Raw genomic sequence first — 14,022 nt, 5'->3', positions numbered from 1 at the left:
TAGCTTTTTCCAGAGTCTTTATTCTGTCTGCAGCCACACCCACACCTCTTTTGTGCTCTTTTGTAATGTTTATTCGCCCAATTAACTAATCAATTAAGATTGAAATGGGAGGAAATCACTACGAAACTTCAATTATGTTTGGAAAGTTCCCCAATTTAGTCCACAGCTAACTTCAATCTCATTGGTCATCCTCCATATATGCTAATTAGGACCCAAACGTCATGTCCTGAACACAAGCGCCATTTTTTACTTCAGGAGGAGGGTGAAACAGCACAATACATCAATTATTTCACTTTAATGTGAATCATTATTTCCTGAATTAACTTTGGCGGTTGCATCTTGTCCGGGGAGGTGAGTGGCAGAGTATCGTCCAGGTGGATTGATTGCACACTTCCGTGACACCGAGACTGAAGCGCTGGCGGATTGGTGAAACTATCCACACACGGTAAAAAAAAAAAAAAAAGACGCGACAGCCATCCTTTTATAACCGGAGAAGCAAAAGCAAAGGTAATTGTATGTAGCCCGGTCAGTCAACATCTTCAACAGTTCATCACAAATCTACACCTATTGTAGCCATTGTCGACATTTGCGCAGATGCACTTTCATAAATCAGCCAACCAGACATGTTTGTATGCAGTTCAACCAATGATTGATCATTGAGTTCAACACAGCTAGCTAGCTAGCATTTTAGCTTATTTTTTTATTCCCGCCAATGCATACAATTACATGGTTTTAGCTATATTTTTGCTCTCTGGTCCACCGGCCGCTTTTGGTGACCCTTCGTGGCATAGGCGTCCCATTCGAATGACTGCCCTTTCAACTTCGATTGTAATTTCTGTGCCTACCATGGGGCATTGTGACCACGGGTGAGGGGGGATTCAGGATTTGTTTCCGGAGAGGGAATCTGTGAAACGGTTGCCACATCCAAGGAAGGCACGCAAATGTTAAACTCCTGTGTCGGGGATCTACTTAGCTAGCCAGCTAACGTTAGCTAGCTCGTGACGAAAAAGAACAATACAGGACTCTTTCGGGTGCCTGTAATTGGAACGAGTACACTCCGGGCTGGCAACTTTTTAAGAAATTTTAGAGAGATTTCCTATGTGAATTTCATTTTTCCCTGGCACAACCCCTAGACATTAAAACAGTAAAATGTCCCGAAAGTTAATTTCCTGCCATTCTACGTATTTTGACATGGCTTGGGCTTATGACCAGGGTGGAAAATAAAACAATATAAACCACAGGCCCGGTTTATTAAGGATACTTTGAACATGAAATGAACTCAATTTGTCGACTTTAACATTTCACCCCTCCAAATCTCAAAGTATGCCTATTTTTGTGAAACTTTATTTAGGTGGATTGACACTTTATTCAGACAGTAAATCAATAAGATGGTGGAAAAACAAAGGATGGAAAGTATGTGACACATGCACGATAGTGTTACCACTACACCAAGGCTCTGCGCAGGAAATACTAACATTTTAGTGGTTGATAGCAGTGGGTCACCAAATCATAGATTGCAGTCTCCTTGTCCATAGACTGCTTTTAAGGTAAATACAAACATTTTGTCATTTGGGTGAACTCTTTAAAATAAGGCTTGAAAAAAATCCTGCTTGCTCTACCGGAGGGTTCAACACCCCTGATCTATGTTTCCCAAGTGTTGGATGTTTTGAAAATGTTCTTGTTATAACAATTAATTTCCCAATCACCCACAATTGACTGAATATCAATATTCAGGTGGTTTATGTCTTCTAGTTGAAGATCCTTGCTATAATCTTACTCTACCGAGATGAAATATGATGCGTTTGAGTTGTGATTCCCCCTACCATCTGCCTAGCATGTGCACAATACAATATATTTTTTTTAATAAAAAAAAATGTTTAGGCTTGGAGTGTTTAATATCCAATGCTTATTTGTATGATTTATGCAAAACTGTCCATGGAATGGCTGCAAAAATACATAGCCTCATAATTCATTTTCAAAGACACATAGGCATATATCGAATTTCAAATATGTGATTACACTGGCAAAATTGGAAAGAAGTGGAATAATAAAATGAGTTTGGGGAATAAGTGTTCTTGCACACAAATTACCCTATATTTTAGCCCATTGTTAAGAATGAGAATTGTTCCACTGATCAGGCTAAATAAAGTCAATAAAATCTCCTGAATACAAGATGCCATAAATCTACCCCTACACCCTAACCAAAAAATATATAAATATTCATTGTCCCTGCTCCAGAATCAAACTTAGACTTTTGGGGTCACAATCTTGACAATTATTTTCATAGTTTCAAATCATGTCACCCTACCAAACTAGGTCTGTCTGCTGCCTTTTCGTTGTCACAGCCTAATGCCAAATGAGGAGATTTAATGCAAGTGTGGATTAAATTGATTCAAATACATGTCAAAAGGCTGCATTCTGCAATGGGGATGGGAGTAACAGCAACCTAGTAAAACCTACATAAAACTGCTACTGTGCTACTCTTAACAGTTTTCTAAACGCAGTGGAGTACATTCTCTATTCAGCTCCACTCTAATCTTGAGGGACGCTAAAAAAAATGTTTACACCTGCATCCAATCCCGTTGATCCCTTACATTAGTGGTTCCCAAACTGTGTTGTGCCTCCTAGGGAGGGGGGGCAGGTTTATAAATACTTTAAAAAAACACACTTAAGGAGCTCCGTCTGGTTTTAAACTTACTCTTGAAAGTTGTAATAATAGAATGCACAAGGTGCAATTTTGAAGTGGGTAGTGCACCATCAGTTCCTCTTGTCATGTTAGTCATTGTATAACGTAGAGCTATTTATAACTTGTCAGAAATGTCCAGATCAACTAGCCTATGTCAGCTGGGTTTTATTTGCCCATAGATGTTGTAATATGTCACTCAAATCACATGAATATACATTAGATGTGGCAAAATGTATACAATTGCAAGAAAATTAGCTTTAAAACTGCAAAATGTTCTTTGCACCACATGACAAAATGTGTAGAATTGCAGGTAATACGCTTTAAACCTGGGGTGTGAACAGTTCTTGTGCCCATAGAAATAGATGTGTGTGTGTGCAGGGGTGGCGTGGAATGTTCCAAAGCTTGGAGGGAGGACCCAGAGTGGAAGGAGTTTGGTCTAGTTATGTAAGGCAGGGGTTCCCAATCATATGCTTCAATGTGCAGCGGTTCAGTGCTGTTGCAAGACAGGTCAATGATAAGAGGTTCTGCTCATGATGAGTTGCAGGCGCAGATGGTCTGATTTTCAAAAACGATTTGGAACACGGTTTAAAAGTTAACACACTTAATATACAATGGACTAATTCTACAAATAACAGCAGTACTTTTCAATGCATGAGATATAAGATCTGGTGTGAGGGTCAAATGCGTGAGTTGGCAGCTCCTGTACACTAATTTTTTACTTTTGTTTTGGCTGTATGGCAACTACCCAAATGTTCTTGTTATCTTGCTGTGTGGCACATGGTGCTAGATTTGGAAATAGTAGCAGTATTGGGTGAGGGTAACATGACAATGGCATTTCTATATCTTGTCACTAAATCACATTTTAGTGGTCGCACGCATATATATTGCGGATATAGAAAAATGCTTGTGTTCCTAGCTCCAAAAGTAATATCTAACAGTACACTCATCTAAAAGTAAAATACTTAGGTTATTGGTTTACATTTATGGCCTATGGGCCATTAATCCATAGCCTACATGGATGTCAAAGCATGATCTTTAACCAGAGATCACTATATATACTGTACAACTATTTTGTGGAATGTGCTTTGTGGCTGCCGGAACGGACAAGTGAAATTGTCCCGTAAAAAATGAAGACCACGTTAATTTGCTTTGACTCTAGTGCTCCATTTCTACATGTGCATTTGCGGGGCACAGCAAAAAAAGAAACCAAACCAAGCATCACACAGTTCTTCTCCTTAAATTCCCTTTTCCCTCTATCACTCACTCAATTGCGTTCCGACTGCATACAAACTCCTGTTAGGCCTACAGAAATAAATGCCTACAAAAACGTATCTAAATGATGGGATACACAAGCCACATTCTTGGCAAAATGACAATTTTGTCACATTTCAAAATGGACTGGTTGATTTAAAGTAGGAAATGTGTTTCAACAGAGAGCTGCAGTTTTGGAATAATAATATTCCCGTCTATTTTCCATTTAGGCTACTTTGTGGACTGCTAGTGCCCCCGCCCTTAAACATAGACCGGTTCCACACTGAAAATACACAAAAACATTAGTTTGATAAAGACAGAGCGTATTTTCATCGGAATAAATCCTAGGCCTCACCAAACAGATGTTGTGGCCGTAATTATTTTGTAATCCTGAAAAATTGCCAAATAGAATCACGTTTGAAACAATCACTCTAAGTAACAGTTCCATATGCAAAATGCGCTTCACTTCGCAGTGACTATTTTTTTTCATTTGGAAAAATATTCTGTTTTATTTTATTATATGACATGTGTTTTTACTAGGAAATGGGTGTCTTGAATGCCCTTAAGGGCTCGGGAAATAAGACCGTCATGTTGGCTAAATTAACAAAGCAAGGCTATACCATTGCACTGCCATAGGCTTCTACAAGCAAGTGCAGTTACTGCCTTTATTTCTAGAGATTGTATTCCACCATATAATATAACACATTTATTGAAACTGTAATAAACTGATCTTAAATGGCACAAAAATTAGACTGAATATACACTACATGACCAAATGTATGTGGACACCTGCTCATCGAACATCTCATTCCAAAATCATGGACATTAATATGAAATTGGGACCCCCACTTGCTGCTATAACAGCCTCCACTCTTCTGGGGAAGGCTTTCCGCTAGATGTTGGAACATTGCTGTGGGACTTGCTTCCATTTAGCTATGAGCATTACTTTACAGTTGGCACTCTGCATTGGGGCAGGTAGCGTTCTCCTGGCATCCACCAAACCCAGATTCGTCCGTCGGACTGCCAGATTGATTCATCACTCCAGAGGTCAATGACTGTGAGCTTTACACTGCTCCAGGTGACACTTGGCATTGCACATGGTGAGATTAGGCATCTGTGCAGCTGCTTGGCCATGGAAACCCATTACATGAAGCTCCTGACAAACCGTTATTGTGCTGACGTTGCTTACGGAGGCAGTTTAGAACTCTGTAGTGAGTGTTGCAACCATTCTGTGAGCTTGTGTGGGCTACCACTTTGCGGCTGAGCCGTTGTTTTTCCTAGATGTTTCCACTTCACAATAACAAATGACCAATGGCAGCTCTAGCATGGCAGACATTTGACTAACTGACTTGTTGGAAAGATGTCATCCGATGACGGTGCCATGTTGAAAGTCACTGAGCTGTTCAGTAAAGCCATTCTACTGCCAATGTTTGTCTATGGAGATTGCATGGCTGCTTGATTTTATACACGTGTCCGCAATCCACAACGGGTGTGGCTGAAATTGACGAATCCACCAATTTGAAGGGGTATCCACATACACTTTATATACACACAAGTATCTCGTGCAAACTCTTGTATATTTTAAGTTTACATTTCACTCCTTGACAAGAGTCACTAGAGACTCAAAGCCATGAGGGTAGAACACATATCAAACTTTGCTTGTTAGGGGTAGCTAGTTGCAGAACAATGTAAGGGTTTAGTCGACAGTGCATTTGGGAAGTATTTAGACTAGAGGTTGACCGATTATGATTTTAACGCCGATTATTGGAGGACCAAAAGGACCGATGCCGATTAAATCGGACAATTTATTTTATTTGTAATAATGACAATTGCAACAATGAATGAACACTTATTTTAACTTAATATAATACATCAATAAAAATCAATTAAGCCTCAAATAAATAATGAAACCTGTTCAATTTGGTGTAAAAAATGCTGGAGAAGTAAAAGTGCAACATGTGCCATGTAAAAAAGCTCAGAACATGAGAACATATTGGTGGTTCCTTTTTAACATGAGACTTCAATATTCCAAGAGGTTTTAGGTTGTAGTTAATGTAGTTTTTATAGGACTATTTCTCTCTCTACCATTTGTATTTCATAATACTTTGACTATTGGATGTTCTTTTAGGCACTAGTATTGCCAGTGTAACAGTATAGCTTCTGTCCCTCTCCTTGCCCCTACCTGGGCTCGAACCAGGAACACATTGACAACAGCCACACTCGAAGCAGCGTTACCCATCGCTCCACAAAAGCCGCGGCCCTTGCAGGGCAAGGGGAATAACTACTCCAAGTCTCAGAGCGAGTGACGTTTGAAACTCTATTAGCGCACACCCAGCTAACTAGCTAGTGATTTCACATTGGTTACACCAGCCATTAGGCTGATAGGCTTGAAGTCATAAACGGCGCAGAGTTGCGAAGAGCTGCTGGCAAAGCGCACGAAAGTGCTGCTTGAAAGAATGCTTTCGAGCCTGCTGCTGCCTACCATTGCTCAGACTGCTCTATCAAATCATAGACTTAATTTATAACATAACACAGAAATACAAGCCTTTAGTCATTAATATGGTTGAATCCGGAAACTATAATTTCGAAAACAAAACGTTTTATTTCAGTGAAATACAGAACCGTTAGCTAAAATACAGAATGGGTGGCAACCCTAAGTCTAAATATTCTTGTTACATTGCACAACCTTCAAAGTTCTGTCATAATTGCATCAAAGTCTGTCATATTAGTTCGCAAAGAGCCAGGCGGCCCAAACTGTTGCATATTCCCTGACTCTGCGTGCAATGAACTTAAGAGAAGTGACACAATTTCACCTGGTTAATATTGCCTGCTAACCTGAATTTATTTTAGCTAAATATGCAGGTTTAAAAATATATACTTCTGTGTATTGATTTTATGAAAGGGATTGGTGTTTGTGGTTGGACGACTGTACCTAACGATTGTGCTTTTTTCGCAAATACGCTTTTGTTAAATAATCCCCCAGCATTGCATTGATTATATGCAAGCAGGACACGCTAGATAAACTAGTAATATCATCAACCATTTGTAGTTAACTAGTGGTTCTGATTTTTTTATTTTTATAAGAAGTTTAATGCTAGATAGCAACTTACCTTGGCTTCTACTGCATTCGCGTAACAGGCAGGCTCCTTGTGGAGTGCATTGAGAGGCAGGTGGTTGGACTAGTTAACTAAGGTTGCAAGATTGGATCCCCCCGAGCCAACAAGGTAAAGATCTGTCGTTCTGCCCCTGAACAAGGCAGTTAACCCACCGTTCCTAGGCAGTCATTGAAAATAAGAATGTGTTCTTAACTGACTTGCCTAGTTAAATAAAGGTATAAAAAAAATATGCGCCCAAAAATACCGCTTTCCGATTGTTATGAAAACTTAATTGGCCCTAAATAATCGCCCATTCCGATTAATCGGTCGACCTCAAATTTAGACTCCTTTCTCCACATTTTGTTACATTACAGCCTTATTCTAAAAAAAAAAAATCTACACACTACCCCATAATGACAAAGCAAAAACAGATTTGAATACATATGTATTCAGACCCTTTTCTATGAGACTTGAGCTCAGGTGCATCCTGTTTTCATTGATCATTCTTCAGATGTTTCTACAACTTGATTGGAGTGAATATTTCCATTTATTTGGAAAAGCACACACCTGGTTATGTAAGGTCCCACAGTTGACAGTGCTGGCATACTTTTATTTTTTACTCAGTACTTTGTTGAATGTTTATCAAGGATCTCTCTGTACTTTGCTCTGTTCATATTTGCCTCGATCCTGACTAGTCTCCCAGTCCCTGCCGCTGAAGAACATCCCCACTACATGATTCTTCCACCACCATGCTTCATCATAGGGATGGTGCCAGGTTTCCACCAGATGTGACGCTTGGCATTCAGGCCAAAGAGTTCAATCTTGGTTTCATCAGACCAGAGAATCTTGTTTTTCATGGTCAGAGTCCTTTTAAGTGGCTTTTCGCGAACTCCAAGTGGGCTTTCATGTGCCGTTTACTGAGGAGTGGCTTCCGTCTGGCCACTCTACCATAAAGGCCTGATTGGTGGAGTGCTGCAGAGATGGTTGTCCTTCTGGGAGGTTCTCCCATCTGCACAGAGGAACTCTTGTGCTCTGCCAGAATGATCATCGGGTTCTTGGTCACCTCCCTGACAAGGCCCATCTCCCCCAATTGCTCTGCTTGGCTGGGCGGCCAGCTCTAGGAAGAGTCTTGGTGGTTCCAAACTTCTTCCATTTAAGAATAATGGAGGCCAACTGTTCTTGGGAACCTTCAATGCTGCAGACATTTTTTTGCTACCCTTCCCCAGAGCTGTGCCTCAACACAGACCTGTCTCAGAGCTCTACAGACAATTCCTTCATCCTCTTGGCCTGGTTTTTGCCTGACTTGCACCGTCAACTGTGGGACCTTATATTGACAAGTGTCTATGCCTTTCCAAATCATGTCCAATGAATTGAATTTACCCCAGGTGGACTCCAATCAAGTTGTAGAAACATCTTAAGGATGATCAATGGAAACAGGATGCACCTGAGCTCAATTTCAAGTCTCGTAGCAAAGGGTATGAATACTTGTATAAATTAGGAGTGGCAGGTCACCTAGTGGTTAGAGCGTTGGGCCAGTAACAGAAAGGTTGCTGGATTGAATCACCGAGCTTGACTAGGTAAAAACCTGTCGTTCGGCCCCTGAGCTAGTTATAACCCACTGTTCCCTGGGTGCCAAAGACATGGATGTCGATTATGGCAGCCCTCCACACCTCCGATTCAGAGGGGTTGGGTTAAATGAGGAAGACTCATTCAGTTGTTCAACTGACAGTTGTACCCCCCCCCCCCCCCCCCCCCCCAAACAAAAATCCAAAAAGTTCGACCAGTTTTCGCTTTGTCATTATTATGTCAAGTGTGTAGATTGCTAAGGAATGGTTTATATTTAGTCCATTTTAGAATAACGTAACAAAATGTGGAAAAGGTCAAGGGGTCTCAATACTTTCTGAAGGCACGATATATTTATTAGGTCAAATTAGGATTTGTTATATGTAATGGATATGATAAATTGGTCATCGTTACTCTTGGCATAGACATATGTGCACATAGGCCTATTTCTTTTTTTTTTGAGTACTAGGAAAAATAATCATGCAAGTACTCAGTCAAATCCCATCCCTAGTTTGGATGTGTATAATATTACCTGGCCTAACATGGCTCTCTCTTTCAGGAAGCTGAGGAACAATGTATCAGGTCCCGGTTGGAAACTTGGAGAACATCCGAAAAACAAGGAGAAGAGTGAAACACATTTTGAGTGATTTTGGACTGGAGGATTGCAAAAACCTTCTGGAAGTATGTTTTTGTTGTGCAATTTTTATGTTCAAAACTATCTGTTTTATAGGTATCAGAGCATTGTAGGAACTTTTGTTTGGGGGCTAGATGATCCCTAATTATTACCTGTTGTTTATAGGCATGGATAGTACTTTTCCCATAACCAAATGGCACCCTATTCCCGATGGTCAATGGTAGTGCACTGTAAAGGGAATAAGGTGCCATTTGGTACACAGGATAGTGAATGTTCAGAGATCATTGATCAGTGTTTTCTTCCCATGATACTTAGCTGTTTGTTGTCCTGTCACCAACTTCCAGGAGCTGCAAAAGGAGAAGAAGAACTCTGATGAAGAGTCTGATTCTGATGAGGCATTCCAGGAGACTGAGTGGGTGGATCTCAGTGAGCCCTTCCCAGGCAAGAGGAAGAAAAAGGTAAAATGGCACCTGGAAAGACGCACTAGTCTGATAGGGATGTCAACAAACCAAGTGTTTGAAATCAAGTGATTGCTTAAATGTGCCAATATTTCTGGGCTCTGTGGAAATGCAGAGCCACTGATGAATATGCATCAGTTAATTCAGTTCACACATAATCAGCATCTGAAATGGCTATGTAGGGACACTGTACAAAACGATATAACATGCATTCCTTAGTGAAGTGACAGGTCAATTTAAAATGGTCTTATTTTGCTAATCACGCTTGTTATCAATGTGTCTCCTTCCCCCAGTGGCCGTACCGCACGCGGCTGTTGTGCTGCTCCATCTGTAAGTACTCCACCCGGAACTGGTACTCCTACAAGAGTCATCTACAGCGGAGCCATGAGTATGAGAGGAAACTGTGTGTCCTGGCTCCCTGCCAGATCTGCTCCTTCGTCGCCCACCCCCGACTCCTCAAGAAGCACCTTCTCCTCTTTCATGGCTCTCCAAATGTGGACCAAGATGCAGCATCTCTGCATTCAACTACCAAGAAAGGAGACAGGTTTAAGTGTCGTAAGTGCCGATATGTGGACTCAAACCTGTTCTCAATGAAGAAGCACGTCCTGCTGAACCACCTGGAGAAACTGTGGCACCACTTCTCAGGACGGATACCAGACACTAAGTTCCCCCATACAGCCTCTAGGCAGTTCTGTAAGGTGTGTAAGATGGCTATTGAAAGCACGGAGCACATGCTGCACCACATCCTGGCCTCTCCCACTCACCAGTGGGCCTGCGCTCAGATCAGGACCTGGATCTTGGAGAACACTCAGTACGCCAAGCCCACAAATTACCAAACACTGGCCCCTAAAAAACAGATGCCACAGGTGTCCAGTCCTGAGCAGCTGGCAGGGCCCAACCAGAGCTTCCTCCCCCCTCAGGCCCTGGTTCAGCTGGCTGGTGCTGAGGCAAAGGGCCTCGTCCAGCCTGGTGCTACTGTCAAGCTGCAGAGTGCTCTGCCACAGGGGGCCATCTCAGCCACCATGCCCATCGGCCAGACCATGGTCAGACTGCCCTCTGGCGCCTCACTAGCTGGTGCTCCTCACAACCAGGTGCCTTTCACCATTGGGGTCCAAGGTCAGCAGCAGCAGCCCCAGCAGGTCTTCCTGCCCCCGAGGGTGCAGATCAGCATTCCAGGGATGTCCCAGGCCCTCATGGTGACTCAGCGCCTCCCTTTGAACCAGGGGACCCCCCAGGGTACAATGCTCCAGAGCAACCCCCAGGGCACCATGCTGACCTCCCAGTCCCTCCTCAGCCACCTCTTCCCCACTGGCAACAAGGTCAACGGCATGCCCACCTACACCTTCGCCACGCCGGTAGGCATGCCCAGCCAGACGAGTAACATCCAGCTGATCAGCAAGGCTCCTCAACCAATCAAACCAGCAGGTAATCCTGCTCTCAACTCCAAAGCCAAGAAGTGGATCACCTGTCCCATCTGTAATGAACTGCTCCCTTCCAATGTCTATGAGGCTCATCAACAGGCTGCCCACAAGGCCCAGCCCAGAACAGCTAAGCAGCAGGGCCTGGCTGCCCGTGCTCCCTTCCTCAGGAAGATGCCTGACAAGACAGTCAAGTGTTTGAAGTGTAAGATCCTGCTGTCTGAAAAGGGCCTCTTTGAACACCTACTGCATGGGCTTAACTGCCTCTACTGTCCTGGGATGTTCTACTCCATCCAACAACTGGTTGAACACACAAACACACAACACAACCCCACACAGAAGGCCAACTGTGACTTCATGAGGCGAGAGTATAGACTGTACACAGACGACAGCGGTAACCTTCTGTTCCCCTACTTTGACATCAACACCATGGCCCCCAAAGAGATCCTGGGAGACGCAGAGCTGAAACTGGCTCTGGTCACCAACTCCCTAGACCTGATCTTCCTCAAGATGCAGCCTGGTGGAAAACAAGAAGTGTGTCGGAACCCCAGTAAAACGATGCGGACCGACTGCCCCTTCTGTGAAGAGAAGTGTGTCACAGTGGAGAACTACCAGGCCCATCTGAGTGGGAAGCACTGCATCGCACCCACCGTCCACGCCATCCTCAAGACCGCAGCATTCAAATGCATCTATTGCAACGGCGTCTACACAGGCAAGACCACGCAGAGAGCTATAGTAATCCATCTACAGCGCTGCCGCCGTGCCCCCAAGACCCCTAAAGATGCAGACAGACTCCAGCCCGCCCCCACCAACGGACGCCAGCAGCAGGTCATGGCCTTTAACCAGAGGGTCCAGGTGCCAGGTCTGTACTCTGCCCAGCTCCCTCCAGTCCCCATGGCAGCGCAGGCCTCCGTCCCTGTCCCCCAGCCCTCTGAGTCCCCTGCTGAGCTACAGAGCAAGCTGAGGCTGGAGGCTGCCTTCAGGGAGGCCATGGAGGCAAACAAGAAAGAGAGGGATGCGCGGGCAGCTTTCCGTAAGCAACGAGAGAAGGAAAAACGTGAGCAGATACCCAAGATGGACCCCTATATTCAGCTGGCCCTGGACCCCAGTGGGATGGAGAAACGACCCTCTGAGGAGCGGAAAGACTTCCTCACCAGATACTTCCACACCAAGCCATACCCCACCAAGAAGGAGTCTGAAGAGCTCTCCAAGAGACTGTGGCTGACCCGGACTGAGGTGTCCACCCTGTTTGGAATGAAGCGCACGAAGTGCATGAAGGCCATTCAGAAGAACAGCCCTACCATCTTCATGGGCTTCAACATGACAGAGCTGAAAAAACTTAAGCACGACCTCCTCATCCCAGAGGTGGAACCTGCAGAACCAGAAAAGATGGCTGACCAGGAAGTGGAACCTGATGAACCAGAGCAGACGGATTTGCCAGAAGGAGAGAAACCAGAAATTTCTGTTCCAGAAGAAGATCCTTTAGAACCACGTCAGATGGATGTTCCAGAGATGGATCCTTTAGAACCACATGCAATGGCTGTCTAAGTTGTCACTTCAGAGTGCATGTACAGTCTGTATAGATACTTTTACCTGGATGACTGCAACAGACTGCAGTGCCCTGAAATGTATACTTTTATATTGATGTTAGTCTCCCTGCTAGTAATTGTCAACTAAATTTTAGATGTTGACTTATTATTCTCCTTTTCATAGAACTGTAAATCAAATGTTGACATTCTCATAGGCTACATGTTAAAACAAACCTCTGTATACACGTGGAAAAAAAAAAAAAAAAAAAATGTAAAGCCAAGTGAGGACTGTATTAGTATTAGACACTGTTTTCAGGGGTTTGTTTCATACAACCACAGGACTGTTAAATCCACCATTTCCACCTAGGCGGCACCTTTAAGATGTGTTTTCAGCCTAACGACCATGATTCAGTTAGAATAATATTTTGAAATGCTGTCAAATGTTAAAGCTATATAAAGACACCTGTATTTGGTATTGTGTAAGTATTCAAACTGGGATCATTGACTGACTTTAAAACAACTACAGCATTTAACTCATGTTCAGAATGTTAATGAACAGTATTTGTCAATTTTGTGTTTCTGTATCATAAGACTTATTTTCTGTATGTCTGTATAATAGTTATTGTCCTTTGTTCTCAATAGTAACTCAAATCTATTATGTGATTATATGAATCCATTGACCAGATGAGACTGAGTATATTCATAACTGTAAGACTGTCCATCTTTTTATTTTCAGAATGTGTATCGAGTGCTGTTCTTCCCTTATTGGAACTGTGTAGTGGATTGTTCAGAGTTTTGCCGTAGCCTACATCACTTTCACCCTTGTTGCTTTTTTATGTTTGTCCACTAATTTTGTTGTAAGTTATTTGGTGAAAACAGACAACCTCTCCTGGTAGTTTTACCATTATTTTCATATGCTAATTCCCCTGTGGGTTTTTCTTCCTTGTTTCAACTTCTTCCTGTGTCACTTGCAATTGATTGTCAGGTTTTTATGTACTATATACCTATTGGGTTTTAGATGGGTTCGGTCCTTCAGAAGCTAAAATGTGTATAGATTCGGAAGGTTTGAGCTTTCTGATGCATTGTGGCAGAACTGTGCAGAATAAACTTTTTCCAATAAATATTAAACTGCTGGAACTTTCTCATTAATGGGTGTCTATCTGAGAAGGCTTGTCTAACCAAAGTGGGTTACTGTAAAAGAAAGCCATTCCCTGTATTTCTATCTATAAAGATCATAAATATGTTTTTTATTTTTGTTTTTCCTTTTTTTATTTATTTATTTATTAACAAATCCATACATAAAGCACATGAGGGAACACAAGCATACATAGATTACAAACAATGGACAATCGAGCTAGGGGGTACAATAATCACATTACAATTACACA

At 42.6% G+C, this 14,022-nt stretch overlaps 1 protein-coding gene across 1 annotated transcript; it reads left to right on the top strand.

The window, feature by feature from the left end:
- The first annotated feature begins 211 nt into the window (after window positions 1-211).
- On the top strand, window positions 212-13,783 carry LOC124043409 (activity-dependent neuroprotector homeobox protein 2-like). Its single transcript, XM_046361990.1, has 4 exons — window positions 212-507; window positions 9,155-9,276; window positions 9,574-9,687; window positions 9,981-13,783. The coding sequence occupies exons 2-4, from the start codon at window positions 9,169-9,171 to the stop codon at window positions 12,651-12,653; spliced, it is 2,895 nt and encodes a 964-aa protein (XP_046217946.1). The 5' UTR covers window positions 212-507; window positions 9,155-9,168; the 3' UTR covers window positions 12,654-13,783.
- The last annotated feature ends 239 nt before the right edge of the window (window positions 13,784-14,022 follow it).

This window comes from Oncorhynchus gorbuscha, linkage group LG09 (genome assembly GCF_021184085.1).
Source record: "Oncorhynchus gorbuscha isolate QuinsamMale2020 ecotype Even-year linkage group LG09, OgorEven_v1.0, whole genome shotgun sequence".
NCBI lineage: Eukaryota > Metazoa > Chordata > Actinopteri > Salmoniformes > Salmonidae > Oncorhynchus > Oncorhynchus gorbuscha.
The sequence above is the reverse complement of the archived record's forward strand: the minus strand, read 5'-3'. Positions and strand labels throughout refer to the sequence as shown.

Bases quoted from the DNA above. Each gene is read 5' to 3' on its own strand.
- LOC124043409 (XM_046361990.1), top strand. From the start codon at position 9,169: ATGTATCAGGTCCCGGTTGGAAACTTGGAGAACATCCGAAAAACAAGG. The intron at 9,277-9,573 runs GTATGTTTTTGT...ACCAACTTCCAG, and splicing joins ATTGCAAAAACCTTCTGGAA to GAGCTGCAAAAGGAGAAGAA. The intron at 9,688-9,980 runs GTAAAATGGCAC...TCCTTCCCCCAG, and splicing joins CAGGCAAGAGGAAGAAAAAG to TGGCCGTACCGCACGCGGCT.